Below are 25,327 nucleotides of genomic sequence, written 5' to 3' on the forward strand. Positions count from 1 at the left end.
GGTGCCGTAGGTTTGAGTCAATTGAACCTTTGCCTTCCCTTTCTTCAACCGTGACTCCCGAACTCATTTTTTCTTGTTTTCAAAGATCTGGAATTGTCTAAAAGGGTTTTATTTTATTTTATTTTTGTTAAAAAATATTTTTGAGTGACTTGGTACACCAAAACTCAATACCAAGTGGCGACTCCTAATTTTTCTTAAAAACCCTTTTTAAACTAAATTTTAGACCCAAATTGTCGCATTTTTTAAAGTCCCATTTTAGGTCCTCTTTTACTTATTTTTTAAAATAAAATCACATCTTTTATAAATAACACCCTTCACTTAATTTATTTTTCCATCACGGAAAAATGGGGCGCGACAAATTACTAAGGTTGTCTGTGCCTTATTTTTTTGTTATGCTGACAAACTCCACTTGACAAAACTATTGATTTGGTAATTTGCTTTGTTGCCATTTGTTTGAACTTGCATTTATCCATTGGAATTACTGCTGCTTAGAGGTGCTTTAAATGGTTGAACCATTATGCATAAATTTGTTTGATCTGATTAGTTTACTTATAATGCCATTCACTTCAACTGATTCAATGAAACGTGTTACTATATAATTCTAATTCTACAACCTCTTCTATAAATTCATTTGAATAAATATTTCACCACACAGGTTAAAACTCCCGTGCTAAATACAAGCTTCCCCCAAGTGGTATAGAGTAGAATTAGCATAACTTCATTCTCCCATAGGGTGCAGAAAAGAATTTCTTTCTCATTTTGATTCTTTTGCATTTTTCTTTTCATGCCTGCCTGTAGCCTTCTACGTGCCATCATTTTGACCTCTACTCTTGGAACATGTTTAAAGATTATTTAGGTACCTTCGGTCCACCCACTCAACCTTACATGATTCTCAACGAACTTAGTAACATTTTTGTTTATGCAATAGATAAATTTTATTTATTTGCTTATTTATTTTTTGAAGAAACCCAAACATCATTTCCATGAATCCCTATTACAACTAATATGATCATTACATTCATACCCTAGCTCATAATCTCTAGCCTAGCTATAAAGTTCCAATCCACTTTACATACATATCAACTAAAAACAGTAATCGTCCTTTAAATTCCATTGATAAACAAGGAGCTATTACTTCAGTTTCAACAAGAGACGTGGCATTGTTGTATCCTACAATCAATGTAAGGCGGCATTTCTTCGTAGGAAGAAAGAAAGGAGTTGCAAAGTAACATCATGAGATTCTCGTTCTCTTTAAAATTGTGCTTATAGCTCACATTATCGGTCGAAAAACCCAAAACTGAAAATCAACCCTGGATGTACGCAACCACCTAACCTTCATCAGAGATAGAGGTGGCAAATCAACCCACTTAATTAAATTTACCCATATCCACCCATGAATAGATAGGTATGAGTATCTTAAATTTTTGTATATGGGTATAAATGAGTTACCCAATAATACCCATTTATTAAATGGATATTATTGGGTAACCCATCAAAACCAATTAACCCATTTAGAATTCTCTTCCCCTAAATCTCTTCTTTTTCCCCACCCATTTTTTTTTTTCAAATTTTTCATTTTGTCATGATGTTAATTACTTTTGTTTCATTATTATTATTATTTGTTGGTTTTATTTTATTATTTTATTTTCTCTTAGTTTGTTAACTTGCTCATTTTTCGGCATTACCAATTTATGATAAATTTGAGCCTCTTTTCTTATCTTTCGAAAATGAAATTTTAAATTTATATATGAAAAAAATATTAGGGGCTCAAAATTTTTGGATTAAATTTTTATATTAACTTTTATAGTACTTAGTTCAAAATTTTATATTCTTATTATTCAATTATTAAATAATATGTAATTTTGTGAAATAGTTAAAAGAAAGTAAAATTCATGTGACACAAGGACAAAGGTAATTTGAGAGAGAGCAAAAAAAAAAAAAGAGGCATATACAGGCTTATAATCTTTGAGTATTACAACCAAGGCAACGAGTAAGAGAAAAGGGAAGGAAAAGCTGGCATTATCATCTATATGACCACTAAATTAACAGATTTGTAATCCCATCCATTGTCCTATGCCTTCAATTCCAACAAATATCTAACAATTTCAAAAATCGAAGGATCCTTGAAATTAACAGCTATAAATACTGAGTAGCAAATATACTTTCCAAACGGGAACAATCTCAAGATTCTTGAGCAACATAAAAGCCAAGGAGCCAGAAGGTTTGATTACACCCTCAATGCAGTGTAAGCCATTCTTAGGGGAGAGTCATGTCAATTCAAGATTAAGAAAGAAAATTACCTTCATTGGAATTAGAAACTTTCAAGAAATTCAAAGAGAAAGTTTCCTAGACGATGGTACTTGCCTTAGTGACCGAAGGTAAGTTCAAGAAAGATCTGACCGAAAAAGGGGAAAAAGAGGAGAAAGGGGGGGGGGGGGGGGGGGGGTACAGCTTGATGCTTGACAAAATGCAGATAAGTCTACTATAACCATTACTGCATCAATATTCAAGAGTAAGCCCTCCAATTTCTGGTCTCAAACAAGTCAGACTTGCTTAATAAACTAAAAGTTCTATATCAAAATTTTAACATCAGAAAAGGAAAAAGAAGTTAGTAATAGTCCAAGCAATATCCTTGAGTGCTTTCTTCTATACCCTGATTTTGCACAAAATGTGTCTTTTAACATATCCAACCCATGATAAAGAGTTTCGAGTTTAGTTCTCTCACAAGTCAAAATTGCTCAAGTTGAATTACTGGAAAGCACTGCTAGTAAGAACGTGACAAAAAGTAAGATAAAACAAGGAAAGTCCTCCATGAAACATGATTACACTGAAGTTCTGTGAACTTGAGAGCATACTTGATATTACTATCCCCTTAAATGTTTGTTTGTGAAGCAAATCTGTTTGTGCATTTTTTTTTTTTTTTTTGTGAAGCAAATCTTCTTGTTGTTGTTGTTGCCACTTTAACTAGTAAATAGGGAAGAATTTCCTCACAGGACTCTGGAGGACCTAATCAAATTTCAATCTCTATGAACTTTGTCTATTCTAAAGAAACCTATCAGAGAGAATAAGAATAGAAAATTTTCAAGGGACACTTTCATTTCATTGCATGCTCGAAAAGATCTTACCCGGAACTGATCAAAACGAGAAAATAGCACGGTACAAGACATGTTTTGAGATCCTTCGAGCATATTTACTATCTGAAATACACGACAATGGTACTTCAATCAAAATTCCTCAATAGACAGGAGAAAAGGAAACATATGCTTACAGAATAAATTGTACCTCAGGGTAAAATTCTTTCCTCTCCGGAAGAGAATAAATGATCAATTTCTGAATAGCACGGATCTATACACAAGAAACTTAGGATCAAAATAATGTCATATGTTCAATCTGAAAGCTTGTTAAAACTATTAGGAAAACAATGAAATCCTAATCTCTGAGGTCAACTCTCAGGGTACAACATTTCAATCTAGAAAACTTAGAGACAAACACACTGTTTGTATGGCTATGAACGGTGAGAAAGCCATGAACTCATATACAAATATTAAGAGAATGACTTCTAAAATAAGATTAAATATTATGAGAATGACTTCTAAAATAAGATTAAACTTCACTAATCTACTTGTATCTTGATTTCCCTTCTTTAATTCTGAAACATCAAAGTTAGATTTTTGGATATACATGTAATTTGCCTCAAATATGAAAGTATCAAGAGGATGAAATGCATAGGAGAGATGCTGTTATCAGCAGTATTATGCATCATTGCAATTATAAACAAATAGACCAGAAGATTCTCATCAATTATATTAATTCAGGTCCAGTTTTTGATATCTCATCAATACAGCAAAGCCTTGTAATCCTAAAGCACTTATTTCTTATTTAAGTAAACGTTTTAGCCATATGTAATTTTAAGAATTCAACTAGAAGATAACGTCATTTTAAAGTTCTGTGAAACAAAGTCAAATCACTGTGCCAGAAATAACATTGATCACCAATAGACCATGGTTTCTCCCTTTTCTTCATCAGTTTTGTTGTCAAAAAAAAAAAAAATCATGCAGCAGCATAAATGATCTAATATCTATTTTCTCAACTAGTTTTACAGCCCACCAATCTTAATTGACTTAAGAGTACAATAAAGGTGGTAGTAGGAAACACCAGAAAGAAGACAAAAAAGAAACTAAGAACCTTGTATCTGTGGTAGAAGTGAGCTCTCTCAGTGTATAGCATGATTTTCCGCTGTCCTTGGAAGAACCAAACTCGCCCACGAGATATATCACTTTGTTTGGTGTACCTAAATAGGACAAAGAAATTGCTATCAAACGTGGAGATAGTCAACCGTTTGCATCAAACTCAAATATTGTGCTGAAGAAAATGTGAATTAAACCAGCACAATCTAAAAAATAAAAAATAAAAAAAAATAAAGAAAAAGGTGATTGCTCCTTACTCTCCAAGAAGGCAGAACGATGCTTCTTGAGATTTCAAAAAATTTCGGAGTCGAACAAACTCGAAATAAGAACTAATACATAGCATAATTCCACCCTGCATAAATGGAAAGGTTCATAAATGTTCAATATGAATCTTAAGACCAGATGTTCTCAGAAAATTATCAACCAATTCAAACAAGAAATAAATACCTGGATAGAGTCTTTTATTTTGGGAAACACCTGCAATGAGAATAAGTTGCATCTGGATAAACTTAGCATAAGAGAACAATGCTTCCCGAGAAAAAGACTAACCATGAGAGTTATGATTAACTTAACCATGCAAAAAGATCCTCTCAATTAAGTCTCAAGTAGAATTACATACCATAAACTGAATTCATAATTTTTAACTCCAATTTACAAGGGGCAGAGATCATTTCAATGCAGTTAGCAAAGGTAGTAAACAGTAAGAATGCAAAATGAAGCAGATGAAGATGGTGATGCATCCAAAAGAAGCTTCGGAATTGCTTCAATCACAGGCAAATGACACAAATGTAATTGATATTGTACTTCAATTCCCTAAATCTAGTCTAGAAATTCGGCCCTTAATGATGTTAGTCCCATAGTCCTCCTCTGTTTTCAAAACTCCTGAAAAGCCTAATAACGTCTTTTAAATGTTATTTCAGATTGGCAATTAGTGTTTACCATCTCTGGAACCATGAAAGTTTCAAAATACCATTCTCTCTGGTCCTTCTATGCCTTTCCTTCCAGTAGTCTCTTTTTTTTTTTTTTATACCTTTCAAACTCTTGTATGCAACTTCCCGGTGTCTATTCTGATTTCAATTTCATCACCTACAAGCTCAAGTGATTATCATGTTCACAATTGAAACAGAAGTCAATATGATATGTTCAGACTTAGTTCTGCCTGTTTAAGCAGGAAAGACAACATATGGACTCCGAAGAGCGAGTGCAGAACTGTGATCCCATCAGATAATTCATCTTTTCTCTCAACTATTTACTCACTTCGAGAATGCAAACTGTCTCTGGTACAACACTGACTGAAGCTTAGACATTGTTGAGTTCAACACTATATGTGAAATATTGGAAACCAAATTGTCTAAGATGATAGATGCCAAGTCCTGTATATTTTTACATGCACCCAACTTATGAAACCTGACTTTATTTTCCCTTTTCTTTTGGATAGAATTCCCCAATCTAAGGGTACTTTAAATAGCTCATTATGAAATGCAGTTGGTTTTCAGGTTTATTTCAACTAGGGAAAGCACATGCATTGCATACATTTTCTGATAATAGACAAAGACCATTCATTTCACCATTTACAGAAGTTCAGCAGAAAAGTGAGGAAGCTCATTGAGGACATACTCCCTGGAAATAAAAAATTTCTTGCATTCATGACAAAATGTTTTCTAATTCAGATTAAATGCATTCTTACAGAGGGCCTGATAATGCTTTCTTACTGATCTCATCTCTTTTTGGGCCAACATGTCTCCTTTCCTATGTTGCATGCATAGTTGCCATACTGAAAACACCTTCATCTGAGTTCTAACCCTGCATTTGTTTTCCGTAGAGTTGGGAAAAGACCTATAATCCCACTTGCTACAATTTTCTTAATCTAACCCAGAAAGGGAAGTTCCACTTCCCTACCCTCTGCAATATAATCATGCACTTGGATTTTTTCTCTTTTTTGGTCAACGTGCTGTAAGTGTGAATACGTGACATTGCATCTTGGTGAAATTCTAATCAATTTCTTGATCATGTATATTTCACAAAGGACAAACTGGAAACATAGATATAAAAATGCACTGTACTGAAACTTTAACGCTGGCCACTGACCCAACTCTATCAAAGCAAACGAGTCACCAATGTGAATGATTATCTGTAATATCTAAAAATAAACTACATAGGTCCAAATGGAAATAATATGCTGCAGCAACTTTGTTGTCAATATATATTGCACCATCTAAAGTGACAATCCAGCTATCAAACAAACCTTCTTACAAAAATACTGGAAACGAGCATCATCAACATCTGCAATCGAGTCTGCTTCAAACCGCTCGTATATCTGTCATGTTCAAATAAGGGACAAAACAAACAAGAAGACTAGATGAAGGTTCTTCTACGAGTTGATTGATATACAAGAAATATTAGGTGGTAATCCAAAATAAAAGTTTAACAGCAATCTTGCTGGAAAAAAAAAAAAGCAAATCCTAAACATCTAAATTTTGCTTAAACACACATTAATACTACAACCCACAAGTATATATGGAAAATTAGCAGTTGCGGTCATTAGCAAAGATTTCTTTTCAACAATATTATCATGTAATAATTGGTCTACCATACAAGCAAAAGCCTATCCCCTGAAGACTAACTGACCTGCCGTACAGGGATCAATACTTTTGGAAGAACACCTTTATAGAGGCACACCAACTTGACCTGCACAAAGACCTCAATCACTGTAACTTGCTACAAGGACATAGACTATGAGCCTGTTTTTATGTTAAGCAAGAAGATCATACACATTATTTACCATCAAGTCATGTTCAATCACATTTCCTTTTAAAGAGAAAACACGAAACAGTTATGCAATGTTTTGCCCCTAACATGTTGGATGATGGGGGTGGAAGCATATTAGAGATTCCTTTACAGTTGAGGGAAATGCATAAGCATCCATACTTCAGACCTCTTGCAATTAGTCACGGAAAGTTAATATAGGAGGATGAGGTTATTATTGAAGTTTAATGAAGAAAATTGGCCACTTTGCCTCACACTTCCCAATCTAAAATCTTCTTGTAAGACGCATTGCATGAGAAAAATGAAACAAAGTAAATCAGACTCATGTTAGGCTCATGTTAGCGCTTCAGTCCAATATAGCAAGTAAATTTCAAGCAGAGGAATTTCACCAAAATTTCCTCATTCCTCCCCAAAATTGGTGATACTTCATTTTGGAGCTAAGGGGAAAAAATAATGCAACTGGAGCAGGCAACCAGCATTGGCAAGAGCCCCAAAATTTAACCTACATATCTTCACCAACAAGATGATAAGCATTCCACCCATAGCATCAGCAGCTATAATACTGCCAAATTAGTAATCTGGAAATGAGAATTAGAGTGGGCAATTTGAACAAATCAAAACTCTCAGGCTTAACTGTTCGAAAAGAAAGAAAATGAAATTTATAGAATGAAAGACTGCAGAAGTGATAAAAAAAAAGTTTCAGTTACAACTATACTGAACTGTATTCATTTACTTCTCCCTTCACAAGGTTGGTGTAAACAAATATAAGGCAAGGGCTCACACTTGGGTAGACCCCATCTTCAAAGACCCAATGGCCCAAATTGGGGTCTTTGAAGACTGGGTCTACACAAGTTTTGGCCTTTTAATATTCATGGATAGTTAAAATCAAAATAGTCAACTAAACATGCCAATAATATCTACATGCACTTAAAGTTATGAATTTGGGCAAACCTTTCCCTCGTAGTTAAGGCAGTGCCGATTGAACAGTGAATTGACGTCTGAAAAAGAGAATGGCAGAGTGAAGCGTCAAAAGAATTATCAGCTCCAACTGTTGTCTAAGTATCTTATGAGGAATTTTAAAGTTCAAATGCATTGGTTTGCATGAACAGTCTCAATTCCATACATCCAAAGAAACAGTTCATCTTTTATGACACATAAAACAAAGAAAGCACAAAATAGTCTTTAGAATGCACATTTTATGTGTAAAAGTAGCCTGCGTAATATATAAAGATGAGGATCAGAAAAAGGATTCCTGTGGAGCATTATAGGATCTTTTTGTTTTCTTTTTATATTTTTTATCTGCAAAGTGGGTGTGCACTTCTTATCTTCTCTTTTTGTTATGGGCATTGGCTAGTTGTTTTGTGGGTGGGGGTAATGCATGAGGTGGTTAGTTTACTATTCTATTTGGACGAAAGGCCTAAATGCATGAGGTGGTACTAGTTTACTTTCATCCCCACCCACATACCAACATTAAGCATGATCAAGAAGAGAAAAATTTATAAAAAGCGCAAAAAAAAAATAATAAAAAGAAGAAAAGAAAACAGAAAATCCTATATACTTGGTGCAACATATATCTTCAGAGGTTAAATTGGAGTCAAAAAGCATTTAGCTAAAAAGTCCACATTGCTGTTTAAGGGAACTAGTTAACAGCTGAGGCTATTGTTTAGATGTTGGATTTAGGTTTACAGTTACAAAATAACATTCTTCAAAATCCAGAAGTAATGGAATTATTTCCTTCGCGTTTGGCCTTATGATCCACTCTTAGAGAGGTCAAATCAAACATCTCATAAACTGCATTTGGCAGTCCAAAACATAAAATGTTATATACATGCAACAACTATTCTTAAAGCAACAGTTACACATAATGAAATTAACAATGTGCAAGTAATTACCTGGGTTTAAGTGAGAACCTAGAATTATTGTTTGTCGATAGAATTGCGCTTGTCCATCTAGGTACCTAGAAGCAAGAAAGCAAAAGTTTACGTGGTGTCACACAAATTTAAGAGATCAGATGTTATGAAGGATGATCATTTTTATTGCAAAACAGAGTTATTCCCGCTTGCCTTACCTTTTCAAAAGCTGCTTAAGAAAAAGTTAATCCTTCAAATGTTGTGTGAAAATAAAAGATATATTTGTCCTATAAGTTTTGAAAAGGAAAAGGACATTTACAAATCAGCCTTTTGGGCTCAAAATAAAAAGGCAGAAGTCAAAGGCAAATGAGAACACCTGAAAACAACTTAAAACCTAAAAACAGCTAGAATCAACTAATATTAAAGTAACAAGAATACACAATCCTTGACTCAGATATTTAAAAATAAATTATTAATATTCCAGAAGCTAGGAAATGTAGCAGAAAGAAGACCGAGTATGACAGGAAATACATAGGGCTCATCGAAAGGTGGATGTTTGCCCATAGAGAAAGGTAGGAATAAAAATATACCATGGTCGTATGCGCATTATATCAGTTCCATGCTGCTTCACAGGTAACCGGTTTAATTGTTCAACTACTGTGTTCACATGAGACCAATTCTGCAGATCAAATGAGGACAACAAAAAAGTAAACAAAAAGTTATTAGGAAATGTGCACTTTGTATCAGTTTCAAGCTGCTTGGCACCACATTATTGTTTCAACAACTGTATATAGCTGGGACTCATTCTTAAAGGCCATACACCTAAAACAAGGAAGGGAAGTAGTATCCATTCTCCTCCTTTTATACGAGCCCGGTTGGAGGGGAAGTGTGGGAGAAGGGAGAAATGACTACTTAACTTGAATAAAGGAACCAACAAAACAAAACTCTACCAGAAAATAAAGTCACCTGCATTAGTATGACATCTGCGTGGTCAATAATCAAAACCTGGAAGATGCAAAAGCCCTCAATTAATTGAAGCGAAACAATTAAAGAATTTATTAAGATAAATATTGAATCATCATGGTAGTGATTAAGTTCAACCAATAAAACGTTCTTTTCAGCCCAAATGCACACAAACCCAAACACACACACACTTATATACGTAAATATTAAATGGAAATTACATGGCTTAGAACTAAATAGTTTACCTCTATGGAGGAAAGATAATCAATATCCTTTTCTTTCTCTACTTCTGCCGCGCCAATTTTCTGTAAATTGCCAAATAGAACAAATCATTATGCATATCACACTTTAAGAGAGAAAGGAGGTGATTGAAAAGTCATCTGTTCTCGGCAAACCACCCCAAAATTAGAGAGAGATTGAAAACCAAAAAAACAAGATTCTCTTTAGTCATAATGACATTTTTGAGCCATAGAAAACAAAATGACCATCTCTATTGAATCATAATTTGGAAAAAATACAGACCTTTTAGTGATTATGGTTTTTCAAAGCTCAATCAGTAAACTAAAGTAGAGGTCTAATCTCATCAGTAAAATCAAGGTCACCTTATGCTTTAAAAAAGAATACTACACTACTGAATCCTGACAGGGCTAAGAATTGATTTCCACTCTCGGAGTCTAGCCAAACTTTTAATTTATTGAAAACAACAATTTTTGGGTTTTAATCAAATCTGTTAAATCCCACCTTGTTGCACTATCCTAAAATATATTGATCTGCATTCTTTTTTTCTTTAACAGAATATCAAGAACTACTTCAACTTATATTAGATTTAAAATTCCCAGATGATAGAACATGTTACAAAGCCATATTGGTTAGCTATTATGAAAGAATATGTTCCACAAAATTTGGGCTTCATTGTGTTCTACAAAACTAGGGTTTCACTTGAATACAGCCTGTTCCCGGCTGTACGCTTTACTCCATGTGCTTATTTTTCTGATGATCTTTTAAGAGAACCCTTCGATTATTTTAACCAAATTTACAGGCAAGTTAATAATCCCCACTCCCTTTATTGCAGGAAAAAGGAAAAGGTAGTTGAGTTTTGATGGTCATAGAAATGGAGCGCATTTTAAAATCCAATAAGCCCTAACTCTGACCCCCACGATAACAATCTCAAAAGGCATACTGCTCCACATTATTATGATCTATACTTGAAACCTCGTTACAAACCTCAATGTCCTAATATGATTTTTTAGAGCAAAATTGAACATTTTATTGATAAGAATAGTAAGCTTGTACACAGAATGTAGAATTTCTACTGCATCAATAGTACTCTATGCTATACAATACTAGTCATCTAAAACAAGTCAGAGGTAGTCCTGACTCTACAGCCAATTCCCAGCTTGCCTTGTTTACTGGAAATTTTCCACAACCCGCCACTACATCTCTTACAGCAGTCAGCACTTCATGAACAATGTCCTCTTCTTTTACAGGCATGTGTTTGAATAAAGCTTGGTTTCTAGCCTTCCAGATTTTTTAAGCTTGTTAGATGCAACAGTTTGGGTCCTAGTTTAGGTTTGGACTTTTGAGGGTTTACAAGCCTCATAACAGTTGCTAAGGCAGTGGATCCACGACTAGAGATGACACACCTAAACAACAAATAAATAAATGAAGGCCTAAAAATCATTTCAAGACTTGAAGGCTGGTAACTGGTAGAGGTGCTCTAAATATAGGTCAAAAAGTTACAGAATAAAAGTACAATCTATCAATCCTTTAAATACGTATTATACAGTTCCTTCTAAATTTACTACTGTCATGTAAACATTTCCGTTGAATGCGACTATTAGTTTCTTGTATTACATAAAAAATGTGGAGTAACTCAGCCAACTGGATGGTTGAATTGTACTGCTAAAATTTCTTGGTTAAAATTAAAAGTTGGACCAAAAATTGGGTTGGACTACACCTCTTTATGATGCCCAATTGAACCACATAATTTTTTGTTAACTGGTTAACACTAAAAACCTACATAAATTTCCAAAAAATCTGAAAACTGGTCATAATCACCGCTAACAAACACAGTATAGATAGCAAAAAGATAATACACAGTAAACAAGCAGCCAAGGGAGCAATCCATGATGAGGAGTTTATAGTTTACTGGCAAGATTTTCAACCTATAGCAATCCAAAACTCAAAACATGCTCGATGCAGATAAAAGAGATCACATGGCATAGTATGCATAGCATTAAGAACCAAATCACCGTGACCAGTTAAAGACTCACAGTGATCAAACCAAGAGGGGAAGCAACTATTATGTCTGAGGAATAAAAATCAGCATATAACTTGATCTTCCTCCTGCCAATAAACAATCAAATGAAGAAATATTATTAGAAGCAAAACACCAAAGCTTAATAATCAGAATAATGAAGACACCTCAGGGCTTTTCCAAATCTTCAAGAACAACACGATTAATAAGGAACCAGAGCTTGAAAAGAATATGTGATTTCAAAACAGAACAAATTACTATTGTGCATCAGAGAAAGAATAAAGAAGTTATTTCACAGCTAAAAACTAGTATGCATGATTTCTCAATGGACTATACAATTCTTTCGGATTCATACATATAACAATAAATCCAACTTAACCCTCAAATTGTGCCTAATCACCATTTTGTCATTATCAACAATTCCCTAGCTCATCTTATGAAGAATCTCTTTTGAAGTCTCTGCAGATTTTTTCCACTCATGAAAATGACCTTACTTCAATCAGAAGAACTAAAACTCACTACTTGGTAAATTTTTAAAGCAATACTACTAGGCCAATCGCTCTAAGCATGCACCAAGAGCCCTTTGGTGGTTAGTGGTTACTGGTAAATTAGGTCTGATGCCTGGATGTTGAAGTATTTTAGCCTGCCGAGGGGAATTGAGGGATGGAAGTTCCTGTCCCATCAACACCTCCACAAGCAATGGTGATAGGGAAGACTTTTCTTGAGAACCAGGAAGAAGCTTCAAACCAATATGTTAAAATAAAATAAAAGGAACCATGTTATGCAATCATGTCCTGTTATATTAAACATTAAACAAACTCACACACTTCCCACAAAACATATCATGTGATGCTTAGACTGCAGAAAGTCACCGTCAGCTCTTTCCAAAAAAGAAATCTCTTGACAAAGTTCAAAACCTCCTTTTATTTGATGCTAACCCAGCCAATCATTTCAAACCATCTATTTCCTTGGTACTAAGAAACGACAAAGTCGATACTCCTAAAATGCAAGCCTTCCCAGTCAAAGACATTTAAAGAATATAATTTCATATAACTAAGTTCTGTCACAATGCCAAGGGTCATGGAGGGAACTGTGTTAGAGCATGAGTAGTCAGAATTTTCAAGGTTACTTATTCAACTGATTGCTATAGTTTTGGCAACTGGTCCAAATCAGTACATTATTAAATCATATACCATAAAATTGCACAATGGGATAAAAAGCATGAATTACTTTGCAGCCTTTAGATGTCCTCATCAAGTTAATGAAGAGTGACAACTTAATACGAGAAAAAAGCTAAACATATGAAAACAAATGACTGTAATGTTAGACTTGGCTTAGTCACAACGGACAGCCAAAAGCCCAAATGATTTTATTTCTCCAAGAAATTACAATCAATATAAAAAAATACAAGCATTGCTCCATTCATCTTTTCAGAAAACACCCAATGAATGCGTAAGAATTGACATGCAATAGAAAAAGGAGCTCCCTAAAGAAGTCTGCTCAAACAGAGTCAAATAATTAAGAATCTCTCAATAGTCAACAAGTCAAGATCAGATATTTTACCCCATATACTTGATGCCTATCATGAAATGATCATTGTTATTCCCACCAAACAATGACTGAAAGTCAGAAGGTTTAGAGGACTTCTTTCTTTTTGAGTTCTCAACATCCTCATCCTCCTCCTCACTTTCAACTCCTCCACTCCCAAACTCCTCAGTAAAGCGATCCATGTGTTCAATATTAACCTGGGGAATAGGACAATGCAGAAAATGCATTGAAGAGACTGTTCATTTTAATGACAATCAATAACTATAGCAACAAAAGACTGATTAACTCCACACAGATGACCTATGCAAATGCCCAAATAATGACAAGAAGCAAAGATTATAAGACATCATATTTGCAGCTACCACAGTCAATTTAGTCCCTTTAAGTTCTAAGCATCACAATTATCCAGACTCCACAAGAACTCGATTGGAGAACTTAGAATGCTCGTCTCCTCTTCTACTCAGTCCATGTAGAATCTACTGTTTAGTTGGAAAAGTGGAGATCCATAACCAGTCTAGGAGGACCATTTGCCAGTCTCCCGCATGTCAGCATGAACATTACACCACACACATTCAAAAACACATTAAAATCTCCTTAATTTCTTCCCATGGAAGCAATAAGAAATATATGCCATCGTTGTTCCTACTTCTTGAGCATAGTTGAAATTTTTAGTCACAATCAGTAATTATCCTACAGAAGACTGGCTTTTCTTTTTGGTCACTAGCATGCGAATGTGCATCTTGAGATGCATTGCATTCTTTTGCCCAAGTCAATGGAAAGTCATATCTGGGCGTAAGACCATGTATGTGCTCCAGTCCATAAAGTATCACTGTCCATCAGGCAAGTTGTATTAAGTGCAGAAGACTGAAAAGTCATTGTCGACAACACAACAGATACATTTGAGTTTTCGATAAGAAGTTATGCAAGAATAGTGCTAAACAAGAAGATAACCAGCCTCAGTGGGCTCTTATGCACAAAAACTCGTTGACCTTTCCTACCAGTGCTCTAGTACAGTGCAGCAATACCTTATGCTTTGAAGGGGTTAACTGGATCAACCTCTTTACTACCCAAAATGCAATGCTTGCTAAAGGCAAAAGGATCAAGACCTGAAAATTAAAACAAAAACAAGGGCAAAAGCTTATCTTCTGAAAGTGTCAACATTAAAGCAATTAAGAATCTTAAGAGTGTGCCCAGGACATCAAAACTAAAATGTATAAGAAAGTTGTCAGACACATAAAACAAATATGAAAGAAACTTTAAGCATCCTTCAATCCTCCCTTAATTTCAAACTTGAGTCAGTTGCTTCTGCATCCTGTTAGTCTCTTTCCCAAGTGGATTTTCAGACATGTATAGAGTGTCTACAATGTAGGTATAAACTTCCGAGGTGAGAAAATTAACAGGAAGAAGTTCATTACATTAACCTAAATAAATCAGCTACAAGTGACCAAAAAAGTAGGGGAAATCTGTACGTCTTGTGGGTTAAGATAGTAGCACATGATTGGTGAAAGATCTTGGCGATGAAACAGAGATGCCAAGTTGTCCATGCAGGCACCTCCGATCAATACTTTCTAATCTTTGGCACCATGGTTTTGGAACTCAAGAACAAGCTCTGCTCTATGATAATCACTTAACAAAGGCGTCAAGTAGTTCACGTGAAAAGAAAGGCAAACTTTCAGAATCTTTTCCCTTTTCAAATATCCATTCCCTTGGATCGGTCACTGTCTGTATCAGATATAAGAGGGTCCGAAAACTGCAGCACTTTTGAAATTCAAGGGCAAGGTAGCACCAAAGCAAATATTGACAAAACCAGAAAGCCTACGAAGTGAAGTTCAAATTTGCCAGGAGAAGGCACAGCTCTTTCTGACCTTAAGTCTACCTAACAATTACTAATAGATGGAGAAACTTGCGCATACATTAGGTTTACCAATTTATAGTAACTGTTCATTGAGCAAAAGATAGCCACTTAGATGAAAAATAAATTGATTACGTGACAAAGGGGGAAAAAGATCATAAGAACAACACCAGACTAGTAAGAACGGAATAGATAAACAGCCAATTAAGACAACCAGAATAAATAAACAGACGCATGGAAGAAAATTTTGTGCATAACCTTTCTTATGTGCAGAATTACACCTAGAGCAAGCACTATGAATACCTTAGGACGAGTAAACCCATGGTCCAGGAAACCATCACCATTGAGAATGCCCCCTTGTCCTTGAGCATCAGCCACTTTTGCATCATTTTTACTGATCAAATCCCTTGTTCTCAAAACATGATTTAACTGCATACCACTGTTTTATCAGCAGTTTGAAATACACAATGTTGTTTCGCTTCTCATTACAAAATGATGCTATAACAATTAAAAATCCATATAGAGAAAGTTGGAAAGGAAATGCCAATTCAAAACACAAAGGTAATGACCAAAATACAAGTATAAAACCATATACATACAGTGTGCAAAACATAAGCATCCAGGATACTCGAGTCCTCTTGACCTTTAAGATAAAAAGGCTTCTTGTTATGGTGTAATACATCCCGATAGCTGTTGCCTACAGAAATAGTGTGATTGGAAGATTATATGTACAACTTTTAACTGATGAATATAACCCCATTGAACAAGCAAGAGTTTATCATAAAGCAACAATCATCTCAATTCTCTAGAATGTGTCAAAAAGTGATTGACTATCAATTGTTAACGCAAAATAAGCTCAGAGTGACAAAAAAGGGAAAATATTATAGCAAATATAAGCTGAATAATAAGGCTCAATCCCAAACTGCACTTTAAAAAGGACCACTTCATGTTAAATAACTTATATTCTAGTTGCTGATCTTTGATAAGTTAAACAACTATTGCAGAAAGGGGGTCAAGCATGGAAGAAAATCGAAAATAAAGTCCAAAGGCATCTCAGAGAATCACAAGGTTTTCAGTCATTTTATATCATCTACACTGAGAAGCATATATATATCTTGCTCGTGGTTGACTCTGATTCCCTAGAATAAAATAATGGACAGCTTAGACGTTAAAAGGAATCTCATAGTTGCCCCTAAACTTTGCCTTTTAAATAGATAAATAAACATTTGGTTTGCAGAAATATACATTCTTTAAAAAAAAAAAAAAAGAATGCACTATGAAGACCATCTAAACATACACGGGGCATTGACACCTTTCCGCCTACCAAAGAAAAAGGGGAAAAGCAAAAGTACTCTTAATGTAAAAAATATACACCTGTATGCTTTTAACATTTGTTATGCAATACATGCTCAATAACATGCCAGTTTGTCAACATTAAATCTGTTCATCAATGTTTGATGCAAAATGAAACCCAACTAAAGAATCACATAATTGAACCTGAAGTAATACACAGCAAGCATCAATTAGATTGAATTTAGAAGCAATACCAATTAAACCAAACAAAGATGACCAAGAAAATTGCGTTAACACCAATTAATTTCTTATGTCTTTTGCTGAGTATTCCAGCATTGTTAAGATATGTCATCCAGGGTAATAAAAAACCTAGCCTTTTCCAATCAACTGCTTGTAAATAACATTGCAACCCCTAGACCTAGTCTTTAAAAGTTTCTGATGCAAAGTGCAGAATGAAAGTACAACCTGACAAAGCCACTTTTGTTTTTTGAGATATAAATTTGGGACTCTCAAGAAACCAAACTCAACCAGGAAGGGCAACTATAATAAATAATTATGCAAAATGCAATTCTCAAGAAAATTATACAAAAATTAAGCCAACTGAAGGAGTCAAAAAGAATTTTATATTTATGTGGATAAATCCATATTGCCTTCGTTATTATGAAATCTGAACACAATGATTGAAGAACTTAGGAGGAATAGAAACTAATATAGTTAAATTTTCCTTGAATGTTTCTAGAACTAAATCTCGCTAACAAGAATTTCTTCTTCAGAGTAAGTATGATTCATTCTTTCACATGTATCAGACTGCTACTGGTTCATACACAATTTCTGGTGCCAAGTGATAGGGCCAAAGTAAATTCAGTAACAGCACAAAAATAAACTAACAAACAGGATAGACCTAAAGGTTTATAAGCACTTTTAAACATGCCAAGCATGCTATAAGTTGTTCCACACAAAAGTTAACACCACAAAATTCCTGTTCCAAGGTGACAGCAAATGCTACAATTTAATTCAACGTCACATTGATGAAAACCATCACCACTATTAATCATAAGTAACATAAGAAGTTTGAGTGGCAGAAAGGTGTGGCCAAGTTTGTTAGATCACTTACAGATGGAGAAAAAGAATCTCTGCTCAGATGATTGAAAATCAGTGCCGCCAGATCCTTGGTAGACATCTACCCAATGCTTATACAATCTTGGCTTGAGGCCACACATTTCATTCATGTCAATGTCCTGCATAAACAGTCATCAATTACTTGTCCTGCTACTCTCGGAACTATACTCAAGTCCTTTTAAATAGAGTCTATAAAGGAGATCAAAAAGATCTCAAAAGGCAACAACAGACAAAGTGCAAGGTGCACCAATAAAGACTCCATTAATTTCCCTTTGCTGCAACATCAACGACTTCTAACTAGCGTAACATTTTTACACAGTCCACACAGCACTAGAATGCGGAACCAAATCACAGAAACACATAACAGAAAGGAAGAAAGAAAGTTGTAAATAGAGGAGAAAGCACTCTCCTCCAATATCAAAACAAAAGGCATAGAAGATAGTTTAAATTTCATAAGCTACCTTAAAAAAAAAAAAATTAAACCTATCCAAGATCATCAGATGATACCAAGTGGGTGAAGTTAAATAACAGCAAAATTTAATCTATAAACACCAAGTTGTACATCTTTATCTTTCAATGATTTGTAGAGATAAACATACTAATGCAACAAGAAATATGAATGAACTCAAAACATTCATGACTCCTAGATAAATAGCGAAATGAGCTCAGGGCTCAAGCATATTGATTGATGATCATATGGTTGTGGAAAAGATAAGGGCAAAATTGGCTTTAAAAAGTCAAGAACTATGATACATTAAAAAAAATGCTCCAAAAGAATAAAAGTAAACGACTACCTTCCCATAAAATCCTCAGCTAATGCAACATGAACACAGGCAATAAATCATGTATTGAGCTTAGTCATGCCACCATCTAAGAACTAGATCATGAAATACAATGATAGATGATGTTCAAAGATACTCTAAATGACAAGCACTGCCATACCACACTGCAAACAGGACTTAACCTCCAAAATTCTCTCCCAATGCTAACAAACAAAGAGTATTTGGCGCTAAAAGACCAAATAGTAGGATATTACCCTAAAATCTTCCTTATCCACCCACAAAAAACAGGTCATGAATATTAAAAGAGTTGTTTTACTTCAGGAGAAACTGATTTTTTGTATGCTTGTGGGAGGGAGGGTCCAACTGCAGCATCGTATGCCCAAAACTTGAAGTAAATAAACACAATGGGCTATTAGATCCACACAAATCCGCATCAATCAACCACTAGGCTAAAGGAACCAGAATTACAAGACGATAACTATTACAACAGTTAGAGCTCTTTGCATGCAGAAACTCACCATATCAACCAACAGTTATAATTAAAGAGATCTACCTTCAAAAAACAGTCTCCAGTTCCTCTCCACTTGCAATTGGGTGCACGAAGAGCAGGAACTTCCCATTTGTAATTCCATTTCCTCTTGAATAAGTTGTCAACCTCTCCTTGAGATAATTTATATTCCAAGTGACTGCTGAATGTACTACAAGTTCAGAAACCTCAAGTTAGGTATATAGACAGTTCTTGTGTCCCATATATTTTCGGTGGGGGTAGAACATCGTATTAGAATGCAGAACAGTTGTTGCACTGGTTCCAAAAGGAATAGGAAAACATGTTAAAAATGTTAAAGACCATCTACATTGAAAAACATGTAAAAGATCGCCCATGAAATTCTATACTTGTGTTCGATTAATTTCTTAGTCAGGTATAAATTCCTTGCAATCATTCAAACTAGGAAATTACAAGGTTTCTCGTACAGTGCAAAGTTTACAACAAAATATATATATATATATATAAGAAAAGTCTCGTCGTAGAAACGCGAATAGGAAAAGCACAACTTCAAAACAAATTTATCACTTTCCTTGGAGATTTAAATTTATAAAACAAAACTGGCATAATGCACAGTAAAGAAGCACCTACATATCATACCCTCTCTCTTTTGCAGTAACTAGTCAAACTAGGTACATGATCATTAAATGAATACGCCATCACAAATTCCATTAAGAAGGGCAACAAAATAAAGATCAATGATCCAAAGGAAGAATAAAAAGAAGTCAATGAGCAAATTTGATAATGACAACAAAAAGACTCCAAAATGCTCGCATTTCAGTGCCATAATGTATCTATCATTTCCTTGGTGGATAAAAATTAGATTATAAACAACCAAAGTTTGTCCTTGCTTTTTTAAAAACATAAGTTGATTTCCTTTTCGCTTTCCACCTTTGTCCTTTTCGCTTTCCACCTTTGTTTGTTTTATAAGAAAAAATGGAATCCCAAAAGCGATAATAGAAAAACCAATGCAATTTATGTCATGTAAGAATACCTTCTGCTGGTAATGGATTCAACATTTGTTCTCGAATCATGTTCTTCGTCTGAGTCAGAGGCACCAATCTCTCCATCATCTGATCCAGAATCTTCACTCTTTTCTGTAGAACCCGGCACACCACTTTCTTTGGCACCATTTATCATTTCAATTCTTCTAGGAGACTCATCAATACTCCCTAATTCAAAAAAATAAATAAATAAATCAATATTCAACAGTCAACTACCCAAGCAGCTCACATTACAAAATGACATAACAAGTTGATTGCATCACTACTCTTACCACACCATAAATTATCAACATATCAGCTTTAGGCAAGATTACTAATTTTTTTAGTTGGAAAAATATAAAAGCAACGCCGATAGGGTTGTAGTAATCAATTGAGCAATTAAAGATCATGCCTTCCATAGTTTTTCTTATTGTTTGTATTGTTATGGTTGCTTATTTGAAAAGTTGTGCTTCTGAGGTGATTTCAGACTATAAGCAATTGCTTATAACTTGAAAATTTATCTAATTTTTCAACTGAATATTTTGGTGATAAAAGATATGCCCAAGTAATTAATGATATCTAACCATTCACTTTAACTTGATAACTTCCGATATATGAACAGACTTCGACATGTTGTACAGGAAAAAAGAACAAAAATCCATTTTAACCCATGTGTATCAATAAATAAAAAATACTAATTCCAAGACACAAAAAGTGTTTTATCCCTCCGATGATGCAAAGATGTTTAAATTTTACATCAAGGAAAGATTATTAACTTTTATTTTCCATCTCATCTATGCACCCAAGGCAGTAGGATTAAAGAATACTAGTTGAACTTTTCTCCAAAATTATTATTATGCCCAGTTTTAAATATAACAAGTTTAACACTTTAGCCCCCACAGAATCTGAAACATGGCATAATTCCAATCCTTCACATAAGTAAGCTAATGTGAGCATTAATGATCAAAACTTGTGCTCTAAAAAATTTTCAAGCTACAGTAACTAGCGTGCAAGCTCATCACCACATGTTTTCACCTAAATAACATAGTGGACTATGTGCTCAATACATTCTATCCAAATTATCATAGTGCTTGAAACTAATAAACAAGCCGATTAACTGAAAACATGGAACCAAGAAACCCAGTACAATCTATGATGGAGGTAATAATCAACATGTAAACTTACGGGTCAACTAGGCAAAGGCTCAGCAAAAGCATTAAAGGATATAACAATAATAATGTGATGCATTGAAGTTTACATTTAATGAGAAAAGAGAATGAAAGGCATTATACTTCCTTGTAACCAAATGAAGCAACAAAATACAAATTCTACAACTGATTCATAAAGAGCATATTGTCTACCTTCATTGTCATCTTCAACCTCACTTTCTGATTCATCATCTTCTGTATCACTTTTCCCTTCTTCTCCTCTTTTTCTATTCACAGGAGAAACACTTTTCTTATGTAAGTTTTCACAGACTAAATAAATCGACATCATGAATTGAGTTTCTTCTTCTCTTTTTCTATTCACAGGAGAGACACTTTTCTTTTGTAAGTTTTCACAGGACTAAATAAATCAACATCATGAATTCATTCAATGCAACTAGAATAGTAAAAAAATCAGCCAAGTGTCTACAGCAACATGGAGAATAACTTTTGAGAATAACAATGATTGATTTGACTGACCTCCTAATCATGAAAAAAGTTATGCATGAGAAAACTAACAATTCTTATGCAGTGAAACACATCAGTTACACTATCGCGGTGACAAAACTTATTCCAAGAACCATCTGCGTGCCTCATCATGACAAGAACAGCTTTCAAGGACTTGTATTTTTTAACTTTCATTTTTCATAATCAACATTAAACAGTTCACCCTACACTAATCACCAGTTTGACTAGATACTTGAAATCAAACTTACTGAAATAATTTCCATCCTCTGTAACTCATTTATGCTTTCCATAATTTTTTTCATCTTTGTTAAAGCACAGGCTCTGATTACCAGGAAAACAAAACCATATATCTTCCATAAGCAAAGAAAAAATGTTCATATACCTTTACAAACAAAATAAATTAAGGATTAGCACCTATTGTTTCAGGGAAAGAGATTAAAGACATCACTACATCTGTTTCTCCACCTCTTTCATTACAATTTTTTGCCATTACCAATGATCATCAAACAATGTAAAATACTGATTAATGGAGAAGCAATTGATGCTTTTAACATTAACCAAATCCCGAAAAAATGTCATTTGACACTTCAATTCCACAATAACAAAGCAATTATGATTATCTTACAAAAGAAAACTTAACAAACCCCAAAAACACTAGGGGAATATGCTACAGTGCACCTCAATGCCCTAGTTCTTGGGAACCCACCAACCTCCACTCATAGCACTATTTCAAACATGCTCTTATAACATGTATTCCTTTTATCCATAGAGCAAATCAAATTTATTTCCAGAATGACAATTAGCAACCTCAAGCACTGCATTACATATACCAAAACAGCACTTTCTACATTAAATTGCCAATCATCCAAGTCACAGTTTCCAAATGATAGGCTTTCAAAACCAACTAAAGTCCCACAGGTTCAATCAGCAAATTTTAAACGCATGAAACCATCAATATGTAATAATTAACCCGCAAAATCAAAAGGGGGTATGATAAAAATAAAAACATGTAATACATATAACAAATGATAGACTTTCAAAACCAACGAAAGTCCCACAGGTTCAATCAGCAAATTTTAAACGCATTAAACAATCAATATGTAATAATTGACCAGCAAAATCAAAAGGGGGCATACTACGCAGATAAAAATAAAAACATGTAATACATAACAAACTCTTATAACATGTATTCCTTTATTCGCAGAGTACACTGAATTTATTTCCAGACTGGCCATTATAAAACTCAAGCAAACATTCAATGCAATGAAAACAGCACTTTCTACATTGAAAATTCCAATATCATCATCAAGACATTATCCAAATGATCAACTATGGTCAATCAGCAAATTTTAAACACATAAAACCATCAAGAAGTAAATAATTCACGATCACAATCAAAAGGGGGTATATTTCACAGATTAAGAAAAAGGGGGACACAGATTTTGTAGCACCAGAGCACTACCTTTGCTTAATCGCATTTGCAATTAATTGACTACTTGATCCCAACCTCTTCAATAAATTGTCATACATTGTTGGCTTTCTGTTAAAAACAATATCCTCTTCTACTTCTTCTTCTTCTTTGGTTTCTAATTCAGCCTCAGAATTTTCATCAGACCAATCCTCTAGAACATTTAAAAAAGACAAAAAAAATCACTAATAACAAAAAAAAATCCTTAAAAGAAAACTAAAATGTAATACTGGCTCACCTGAGTCATTTTCTAGAGGTTGCTTAGGTACAAGTTTTTCTGCTCCAGGATTTAGCTTCAGATTTTTGAACTTCTTAAATGGCTTTGAACTGTTCACTCTCTTCAATCCTATATACGATGTACCTATTAATAAGTATAAACGAACATTACGAAGCAAACTAAAGGAAATTTTACCTCTTTTTCTTGCAAATCCTGGTTTTCCCATTGAAACTTGATTCTTCAAGCTTTGTTGGAGCTCTGGGACGTTAATAAGTTAAAGGAGAGAAACCCTAAACAAAATCAAAACCACAAATTAAAAAAAGGGTGTTATACAGAAGATAGAAACACTATTGAAGACAGATTATCCGACGAAACACTATGCGCCTGGTCATCATCTAGCTCACATATACTTCCGGGCACGGTCATGACCCTAGGAAACCTTCTCCTTTCCTTCTCTCTACCCATTACCGGAATATTCCCGGATGCCAAATCTAAGAGATTAGTATACGATCTTGACAACATTTTTCAAGGTTCTGCTTTATCTCCCCAAAAAAATTCAGAACAAAAGTCGCCAACCTAAACCCCACAACTCAAAATTCTTCCTTTCCCCTCAAACTGATAGTTTTCAATTATCTGCACGGACCCAAGAACACCTTTTTAACATAAAAGAATCAATTCAGAAACAATCTACACTAAATTACAACTAAAAATTCAACAAATGCTGTAGAAAATGAAGAAAGCAAGACATCAAGCCAATTAAAGAGAAACCCGTTTACTGTAATTGAATAAATTAGTGATCTAAGCAAAGCCCAACTGAGGAAAACGTGAACAAGAGAAAGCCCACTTATCAAGAGCCCTAAATTTGCAAAACTCAAATTGAAAAAGGATGAAAGACATCCTGAAATTGAGAAGCGAACTAACCTCTGTTATTAAATCAGGTGAATCTTTTGAATCTTCTCGGGGAGAAAGCTTTGATCTTTGGAGGTGTATTGGGGTCAAATTTGGGTCTATTTCAAAGAACTATAGAAAATAATTATGGAATTTGCATGAAATAAATAAATAAATATATATCTACCTACTAAGAGAACAACTCAAGTTCTCCCTTGAATGCCAAGTGTCAATATATTGTTAGAGGAAGGAGTTAGGAAGGAGTTTGTTTTCTGATTTTTGGGATTTAAAGAGTGAGAAATGCCTATTTGAGCCTTGGTCTTGAAATTAAAGGTCTTAATAGTTCCTTACTATTTAGGGGCTAATTGGTAACAATGGTTTAATTATTTTTATTTGTTCCTTTTGTTTTGTTTTTAATTGGTTTGAAAGGTCAATTGAATCCTTTTACGAAAACTACCTCATTAAATAGTTGCTAACTATTTAGGGTTATTTTTGTATATTTGAAAATATATCTTTTATAATTTTCTGGTCAGATGCAAATAATTGTAGACTATTTGTGGACCTTTTTATCACATGGGTTGTTTTGAATTACATTATATAATTATTTTCATTTGTTCCTTCTGATTGGTTTTTAATTGATTTGAAAGGTCAATTAAATCTTTTTATCAAAACTAGCTCATTAAATAGTTGCTAACTATTTAGTGTTATTTTTGTATATTTGAAAATATCTCTTTTATAATTTTCTGGTCAAATGCAAATAATTGTAGACTATTTGTGGGTTTTTTTATCACATGGGTTCTTTTGAATTACATTATGGGTTGTTTTGAATTACATTATATAATTATTTTTATTTGTTCCTTTTGATTGGTTTTTAATTGGTTTGAAAGGTCAATTGAATCTTTTTATGAAAACTAGCTCATTAAATAGTTGCTAACTA

General features: G+C 34.1%; 1 protein-coding gene across 4 annotated transcripts; it reads right to left on the reverse strand.

Annotated features, from left to right (window-relative positions):
* Nucleotides 1-2,162: 2,162 nt before the first annotated feature.
* Nucleotides 2,163-24,582, reverse strand: LOC113712253 (protein NUCLEOLAR FACTOR 1-like). 4 transcript variants are annotated; one of them, XM_027235583.2, is made up of 25 exons: nt 24,424-24,582; nt 23,698-23,792; nt 23,524-23,631; nt 23,280-23,439; nt 21,506-21,579; nt 20,156-20,333; nt 19,171-19,315; nt 17,831-17,954; nt 16,023-16,120; nt 15,727-15,852; nt 14,597-14,677; nt 13,587-13,768; nt 12,040-12,112; nt 10,012-10,071; nt 9,770-9,808; nt 9,394-9,482; nt 8,846-8,910; nt 7,905-7,951; nt 6,816-6,875; nt 6,433-6,504; nt 4,635-4,664; nt 4,445-4,539; nt 4,186-4,291; nt 3,283-3,345; nt 2,163-3,197 (listed from the first exon to the last, which is right to left on the reverse strand). In XM_027235583.2, exons 2-25 carry the CDS (start codon nt 23,726-23,728, stop codon nt 3,018-3,020), a joined length of 2,286 nt encoding a protein of 761 aa, XP_027091384.2. In that variant the 5' UTR covers nt 23,729-23,792; nt 24,424-24,582; the 3' UTR covers nt 2,163-3,017. The 4 variants fall into 4 exon arrangements, 3 of the variants coding, with proteins under 3 accessions (XP_027091384.2, XP_071924305.1, XP_027091385.2); XM_072068204.1 differs by lacking the exon at nt 14,597-14,677; XR_011822192.1 differs by lacking the exons at nt 2,163-3,197; nt 3,283-3,345 and having other exon boundaries at nt 4,635-4,686.
* Nucleotides 24,583-25,327: the final 745 nt, after the last annotated feature.

Source organism: Coffea arabica, chromosome 10e (genome assembly GCF_036785885.1).
Source record: "Coffea arabica cultivar ET-39 chromosome 10e, Coffea Arabica ET-39 HiFi, whole genome shotgun sequence".
Lineage (NCBI taxonomy): Eukaryota > Viridiplantae > Streptophyta > Magnoliopsida > Gentianales > Rubiaceae > Coffea > Coffea arabica.

What these genes read in the sequence shown, in the direction of transcription:
- LOC113712253 (XM_027235583.2), bottom strand. Translation starts at nt 23,728, where the DNA reads ATGGGAAAACCAGGATTTGCAAGAAAAAGAG. An exon ending in GGTTGAAGATGACAATGAAG is followed by an intron (nt 20,334 to 21,505) that starts GTAGACAATATG and finishes TTTTTGAATTAG; the next exon opens with GGAGTATTGATGAGTCTCCT. An exon ending in GAATCCATTACCAGCAGAAG is followed by an intron (nt 19,316 to 20,155) that starts GTATTCTTACAT and finishes CTGAACTTGTAG; the next exon opens with TACATTCAGCAGTCACTTGG.